Below are 8,330 nucleotides of genomic sequence, written 5' to 3' on the forward strand. Positions count from 1 at the left end.
CGTTCCGAACGCGGGGCCGTGTGCTGGTGTTTTACCAGCTCCCCATTTTTAAGTTTGAGACCACGTGGAGTTCGGGGTTCTGTCGTGTCCTATGTTTGAGCTCGATAAAGAAACTCTGAACACCAATGACTCCAGTGCAGGCTGCACGGTCGGACAGGACCTGGGGGATCGTCTGCCCTGGCTCTTCCTCTTGGAAGCGTGGCGGTGAAAATCCCGAGCAGTGAGCCGGGGAGAGCAGTGAGCCGGGGAGAGCGCCGAGGCCCGAGCTGACTGCCTCTCTCACTCTCACCAGGCCCGCCAAGTACGGTGACATTTACAAAAGGAGAGAGGAAAAGGAAGGGGGAAAGAAAGAAAGAGATGTAAATAAAGGAGGAATGCTACGTGGAAACGACCGGCGATCGCTTTTCCGCAGAGCGTGTGGAAGCACTTCCGTTGGCGTGAAAGCAAATGTGAAGCACGGGGTAGCATCCCCGGGAGCGGTCTTTAGGGTGACAGGAAAGTTGTGTGGTGGTGGAGGTGACGTGGGATTGCAGTGACGCGTGGCACAGGCCTGGAGGGCCCAGGATACCGATGTCAGTGTTTCCTGGTATTGATGCGGTGCCATGGTTACATGAGATGCCACCGTCGGGTAAAACTGGATGAAAGATACACAGGACCTCTCTGCTGTTTTTGCAACTTCCTGTGAATCTGTCATTATATCAAAATAAAAGGTTTAGAAAAATTCAAGATTCATTGTGATTTTGTCTAAAGAAAGGACTAAGAGCTTCTGAATGGGTGAGGAAAGGAATAATATAGCTTTACTTGGACTAATAGCTATCTCATATCTATATATATCATATATATATCATTTATATCTATATATATCTATAGATACAGATAGATATATATCTACCTATCTAGATATATATCTATCTGTATCTAGATATATATCTACCTATCTAGATATCTATCTATCTGTATCTATCTATCTATATATAAAGAAAGAGACATATTCTCCTTCCTTTTATGGTAGAAGTGGCTCCAAAGGATTGAATAGACCTCACTGGACTTAGCATCTTGTTAGCTCCTTGACATGGTCGATCGAAAAACTTCCATATTTATTCCACCGATATGAATCAAGGTTTGTAAAATGAGTGGATGTGTTGATATTGTACTAGTATCTGAGGCTATATGTGTAGTAAAACATCTTTCCGAAATAAAAAACGATTTTAGGGTAGTTCTCACATTTAGAACAGGTGGGTGGTGGCCGAAGTTGGGGTGGGGAGGTGAACAGAGCAGGTCAATGGTGTTGAAAGGTACAAACTTACCGTTTTAACGTAAGTCCTGGGCATGTAATATACAGCATGGTGGCTGCAGTTAACAATCCCGTATTGTGTATTTGAAAGTAGCTAAGAGAGAAACTCTGGAAAGTTCTCAGCATAAGAAAAAAGTCGTGAGCTCGTGTGGGGATGGATGTTTACGAGATTTAACCGTGGTGATCCTTTCGCAATAGGTACAAATACCAAAACGTCACGTGATGCACCTGACGCTGATGTGATGTCATGTCAGTTCGAAAAAAGACAGTTCTCTCATTCAAGTTTTATCTTTACATTTTAGTTATCGAATCGAAAACACTTCAAGGAAACAAAGGAGAACACAGCTTTAACAGCTCCGGAGTTTTTGTTGTGGAAAACACGACGATTGAATTGCAGAGAGGCTCGGAGAGGCAAACCTTTAAGATCCCAGGACCTCTCATGGCTGATTTCATCTTCAAGGTAGGGTGATCTTTATAAAACTTCAGGGCCCTGAAGCTCAGCACATCTTGAATTTTAAAATCCGTGCGTCCAGCAGGAAGTCACCGATGATTGTTTTTACGTGGAGCAGGTACCGTTACTATTTCCATCCTGGCTTCGATTCCAAAAATAATCGTCCATCTGTCTCAGGTTTCTGCTCTAAAACCTCGTTAGCTAAGAAACAAATGTCACTTTGATGGGGGAAAGATTGTTTTCGTATTTATAACCTCTCGATGGAGTTTGGTGAAGTGCTCAGGGGCTACGTGCTCCAAAGTCCTAAAACAGTTCTGTGCTATTGCAGGAGAGCAGAGAAGACAGGCTGGTTCCTTAGCCTCCTTTCTGTCCCCCCAGACAGTACCTCATGGTGGGCACTCGTCTGAGCCCCTGTCGCAAGGTGCCTTCAGAAGAATTCTTTTTCCCTGTAACCGTGAGCCTATTGTGTTCCCTCTCTGGGTAAATCAGAAGCATCTTTATATCCTCCCTCAGAGGATATGAAATGTAGTAGCTCATGTATTTCCAAGGTGACCCAACATGAAATTTTCCTGATAAAACTGAGAATACCTGAGAAATGGAAAAGGCAAGGGTCGAGGGGTGGGAGGTTGTCCTATCCCTTTTCACAAACTCACTCCAAAATGGAAAGGAAAGGAAGAAAATAGTCCTAATTACGAAGGCTGACTTTACCTATGAAAAGACCCGGTACCTTCAAAAGGACCGTGTCTCCGCTTGGCATGATGTCGGTCGTGCCAGCAGAGAAGGACACGTGGAGTTATCCGCGAGTTGCAGACCGCCATCCCGTGCTGCACATGCAGCCTGCCATGTGACCAGCCAGGCGTCGGCCCACACTGGGCTGTTGTTGTGAAACTTGGGTTCCCCTCCCCCGCCACCTGGAACACTGTCGTTTCTCCCAGGCTGGGCTTTGGTGAGGGAAGGCAGTCTTTGCCCTTATGTCATTTTAAATGGTCAGCCCTCAAGAGACCAGAGGTTTCACCTTACAAACGCCAGGTGGTTTCTGCTTCTCCTTAGAAGTGGGAAGATCTGCACTGTGCCACAGCAATCATCAGGTGCTGCTGGTGACAGCTGCCCTTGGCGTCAGAGCATGATTTCTCGTTTGCCTGGGTTCCCACCACCCCCTCGTGGGTCCCTAATCTTAAAGGCGTAAGTGTCGGCTGCCATTCGGAGACATTTAAGGACCGTTTTTGACAGCAGTGCTGCAAAAGGCTTTTGGGGACCAGTGCTTGTCATTTCTCTTTCTTTCTGCCCCCTCTCTCTGGCCCATTGTTATGCCTAAATTATATGCTTGTCTTACTTCATTTAGGGTTTCCCATTTGATTCTCAAGTCCTATACACATGCGCACACACACACACTTTTTAAAAAAAATTCTCTTTAATTTCTTTTCTAGAGTATCTGTAGGTTTCTCAAATTGATTCGAAGATCTCTGACTGGGTAGGAGACATAAATACAATGATGGGGTAAGAGAAATAGCCAAAGGTTAACTTTCCAGGATATCGTTTGGTTGTAGTATACATGCTCTTTGTCGACACCATGCACACAAACATACATACACATAAACTATATATTTCCGCAATTGTGCATATACATGCACGCATGCACATATGCGCACACATAAATATGCATATGTGTGTATACTTTTTTTTTAAGATTTGGAAGGATACACCGAAGATGCTCAAGAAATGGCTATTTTAGAGGGGATAGGTGCTTTGGGGAAGTGAGCTTAGTTTTACTTAAAATATTTTAATACTAAAAGTAATTCTATTTTATTCATTCATTCATTCATTTATTTATTTATTTATTTATTTATTTATTTATTTATTTATTTATTTATATTCTTTTTAGGCGAGGCAACCCTTGGTTGACCTCACAGATGCCAAGGACCTTGTCACCTTACAATCCTTTATTTTTTTTTAAAAATTTTTTTACGCCTACAGCACCTGGTCTTCCTAGGTGGTCTCCTATCCAAGTACTAACCAGGCCCGACCATGCTTAGCTTCCAAGATCAGACGAGATCAGGTTTGTTCAGGGTGGCATGGCCGTAGACTTAAAGTAATTCTTAAAGAGTCCAGGTGCATATCACCTGCCTAATCAGAAATGGTCTTACATCTCCTGGCCTGGTCGTACACTCACCTTCGACTGAACACCTGCAGCAGCACGTCGCCGCCATCTGCGTTAGGATTCTCTCTTCTGTTTCCCTGTCTCAGAGTTCCGGTTCCGGATTTAATCCACAGTTCTGGTCTTTGACTTCAGCTTTGGGAAAGCATTGGATCTCTCTTGAGTGAAGAGGTTTTAAAAACTATATATTTACCGAAGCGGGCGTTGCACGCAGCCCCGGCTGACGCATGCGTGAGCAGAGCCTGGTGTTCACGCTCACAGCCCTCGACTCCCACGGACGTGGCGTGCTTGCTGAGTGAAAGTCTGGTAAAACAGGAGGCACGAACAGCTCCGATGTGGTTTTTCCCAGACGTACAAGTCCACAGGATGGGGGTTTCTAGGAAACACCCTCTTTCATGGGTTCCCCTCCCCCGCCACCTGGAACACTGTTGTTTCTACCAGGCTGTGCTTTGGTGAGGGAAGGCAGTCTTTGCCCTTATGTCCCCCAGCCCATCGTGCACTGAAGGCGTGGCTGTACTTTGGGAGGTCGAACATGCACGTGAGGTCACGGCTGAAGGACGGCCAAGTGTTCCACTGTGTATCTTTCCATCCCCATGTCTCAGGAGCAGCTGGTCTTAAAAATGGCAGAGCTGGGTGAACCCGGGGGGCATGAGGACATGAGGACCCGCCCTGCTTGCTCAGGCCTCATATGGCTCCGTCATGGGTGCCCTGAGATGTCTTGAGGCGCCTCCTTCCCCCCTTCACACGGTTCATAGAATACACTTCATTCCATGGGCTGTCAATACATGAGCTGTGAAAAGTACTATGTTCCTACGGAGAGCGTTAGATGTGAAGACGTCAGTGGGGTGCTAGACTATTATGTGGTTATCGTTTCTCCGATTCTGAAGTTTAGCCACTCACTGCACAAGGGAGACAAAAATTTCTTTTTTCTACCCCTTAAGAAGCTAAGTTTTCATGATCGGATCATTCTTGAAAGTTGAGCTTTTCCTTCTTTCCTGCGGATTTCTCACTCCATATTCTTGTTTTCCTGAATACTCTGGTTCTCGTGGGTGACCTTTGTCCCAGCACTGCTGAGTCAGTATTTTGGATTAGAGCCCCTGAGGTCTCATTTTGCTTCTAGAGCGTGTGCATGTCACCACCAAGTAGCAGTAGAGAGTCTTGATCAGGTAATTGGCACTGCTTTGTTGCCTGGATCCTAGGGTTAGCACTATTGATGCCGTGAGAATTAGTGGAACATTTACATGTGTGAGTAGATGTTTGTGAATATCAGCTTTAACTATATGCCTATGAGAATAATCTAATAAGTGGCTTTGATAAAGACGTCTCTTTCTATGGTTAACTATTTTTAACGATTGCTGGTGGCTTTTCTCTCTTTTAAAACATAATATGTCCGTCTTCAGGCAGGAAAAAATCTTTTCCTCGTGCTCTGAAATTTTCCTTTTTATACCAGTTGTCTATCATCTTTCTCCCATTTAGATATTTTGCATTTCTGTAGGACAGTGTTTCCTGATTGCTTTTTCCAGTAGTTTTCAGCTACGCAAGTTCTAGATATACTCGTGTTCTCTACCTATATAGAGTCTCTTTTCTTTCAGGAGAATTCTGACTTATCCGTGAACGAGAAGATGTGAAACGGCCCATTTTCCTTTCTTTCAAGTAATAGGTTGCAGCCTTGCAATGCGGTGCGGACAGTGGCTGAATTTATAGATTCGCCAGTGTTTCAAAACACAGCAAGACACAGTTTTTAGATGCAGAGCCTGCATTGGATTCCGAGGCTACTGTAACAAAGCACCATAAACTGGGTGGCTTAGACAACAGGCTTTTATGTCTCATGGTTACAGAGGCTAGAATTTCAGAATCAAGGTGTGGGCAGGATGGTCCCTTCTGAGGTCCCTGAGGGAGAATCTGTTTCATGCCCCCTTCCTAGCTTCTTGTCGTCTCAGACATTATCCATTTGTCTTTACATCACCTTCCCTCTGCGGCTATCTGCCTCTGTGTCCAAATTTCCCTTTTTAATAAGAACAGCAATCACACTGGATTAGGGACCACCCTGATAACCTCGTCTTAACTTGACTAGATCTGAAAGACCCTATTTCCATATAAGATCACATTGTGAGGTTCTGGTGGTTAGGCCTGAAACATATATATATATATTTCTTCCTCCAGGGAACATAATTCAACCCATAATAGTGCCCAATGGAAAAGAAAATTTACCTGTTTCATCATGCCTCTTGATGAGAATTCCATCTCGTCCTAAGTGTTTGCCATTTACCTCAAAGGTGGAAACTTTTGAAATATCACATATTTTTGCTGTAATGGAGTCTGTCGAAAGAAATGTCTTGGTTAAAGCAGTTCAGATACTGCTCTAGTGGTCACCAGAATTCACAGCTAAATTATACATACAACTTTGTACACACATATAAAAAAAGTTTTATATAAAAACTTATGCCATAAATTTGAGAATTATTTTGACGTGGCCAAGTAAGGTAGTTGAATTTGAATTCGTTTTCTTACCACTGTTATAAAACAGTTTTCCTAATCAAGCAAGAGTCATATGCTTTTGTAAATGTTTGTTTATGTCCCTCCCTTGCCATTCTGTGTAGTTGACCATCCTCTTCCCAGAGGAGCTCTCTGCCATGGGGTTTGAAGGTAGTAGTTGGTGATTGGGCTGTTTTTAGCAAGAATGCAAAGAGTGAGCATTAATGTTCAACTTCTGATTATCAAAGTAGGATTTAATAATCAGGTTCATGGAGAGAGAGAAGGCTTTTGTAAGTTGATTTGGTTCCCATGGCATTTTCAGGGCCAGGCTTGGGGGACTAAATCAAGATGTTTCTTCTACAATACGGAGAGGCTGCCCCATAGCCAGGATGCACGTCCCCTGTAGCGAGAGTCCCGCCTGGATGTGGACCGTTGGCTCCCTCTGCCTCGGGGGATTGTGGGTAACAGTAAAGACGAGGTACATGGTAGAGGAAGCAAAGTGGTGAGACATGATGGCACTCACTCCCCAGAGCAGAAAAGGAGCATCTGCTCTATTTTTCATCCTGAACCTCCAGGGGACAAGGCCTCAGAGGGCGTCCACCTCTGTCTGCAACAACTCAGGGAAGCCAGCTCAGAATGGTCCTGGCCTTCATGTCATGACACGTTTCGTCACAGCTGAATCTGAATTTCCGCCAACCCCCAGCCAGGGAAGAACACAGCTGAGTTTACTGGCACTGAAGCTCCCCATGGCCCTGCCAGTGACCAGTGGGACAAGGGACAGCTGTAGGCCCAAGGACAGGATGAGAACCTTCACGCATGGATCCAAGGCTTAGGTCCTAGAATGCTCGCGTGTAAACACCAGATATTGGTGTGCACTCTAGTGTCTGTGGTTGAGCTTTCAGAAGGATTTTTCAGGAGGAGCTGCTTAAAGATGTTATTGCTAAAAACGTAAGAATTTATTTCTGTGCCATGCTGTAAGCAAACGCAGATTAAGCCTTCGTCCCTGCTCTTGTGCACATTATAATCAAATGTCTCAGGAAGAAAAGAACGTTAAATAAATAAAATTTTTTTAAAAAGTCCACCTACATGTTTTGTGAACTCATTCATGGGCATGGAATCATCTGGAAGAAATGACTTCTAGGAGATTGGCTGTAGATCTCTTGAGCACCCACTTGTGACAAATCTAACGGAAACAGTATCATATCTTAAAAGTCTTGGAATCTTCATGTACCATGGTTGGTTGTGACAGACGTGTGGTTGTCTGCATAGGTGAAGTGTATTCGCCTTGTTATGGAAGGTGCGGGAAGCACGAGCTCATTGTATATGCAGAGGTGTTAACGCAGTTCTGTCTGTCCAGACCAGGTACACCGCAGCCAAGGACAGCACGGTCCAGTTCTTCTTTTACCAGCCCATCAGCCATCAGTGGAGACAGACCGACTTCTTCCCCTGCACTGTGACGTGTGGAGGAGGTGAGGCTCAGACTCTGTTCGCAGATATTTAGAGCTCAGATTTAGAAAGGACACATTTGCAATTGTGAAGCTGACTTTAAAATGAGCGTGGAGGTGTGTAATGGCACGGGGTCTCACTCAGCAGCCTGGAATGCAGTGGTGTTTACGAATGTGCCCTGGCCTTTATTCTTAAAGATAATCGAGAAAACTGGATTTACAAAACACCCTTTACTTTCAGTAAAAATCGGGAAACACGTTTTGCAGGCGTTCTTGCATTTCTCTTCTTGATTGTCCTTAAAGCATGTATCATTTTAATTTTTCTGTGGAAAACTTGAGAAACGGAGAGACCAAGCGACTTGCCCAGGCCGATCAAGTTCATAGATTTGTTCGTTCTAACCCTTAGATTTCCACCTTGTCTTTCCTTAGAGTATAAGGAGTATAAATTTATCAAAAAGCGAAAGGAAGCTAGTTAATGTAACAGGAAGGTCCTGCTTGGCCTTCGCTTAG

General features: G+C 44.5%; 1 protein-coding gene and 1 pseudogene across 1 annotated transcript in view; one reads left to right on the plus strand and one right to left on the minus strand.

Annotated features, from left to right (window-relative positions):
- The window catches only part of ADAMTSL3 (ADAMTS like 3), a 173,645-nt gene that overhangs the window by 94,943 nt on the left and 70,372 nt on the right, over positions 1-8,330 (plus strand). Inside the window, exons 8-9 of the mRNA XM_015593473.2 lie at positions 1,597-1,754; positions 7,733-7,844. Of these exons, the coding sequence (XP_015448959.1) occupies positions 1,597-1,754; positions 7,733-7,844 (270 nt within the window). The remainder of the gene's footprint in view (positions 1-1,596; positions 1,755-7,732; positions 7,845-8,330) is intronic.
- Positions 3,711-3,829, minus strand: LOC112484044 (annotated as a pseudogene).

The sequence above is a fragment of the Pteropus alecto genome, unplaced genomic scaffold (assembly GCF_000325575.1).
Source record: "Pteropus alecto unplaced genomic scaffold, ASM32557v1 scaffold60, whole genome shotgun sequence".
Taxonomy (NCBI): domain Eukaryota; kingdom Metazoa; phylum Chordata; class Mammalia; order Chiroptera; family Pteropodidae; genus Pteropus; species Pteropus alecto.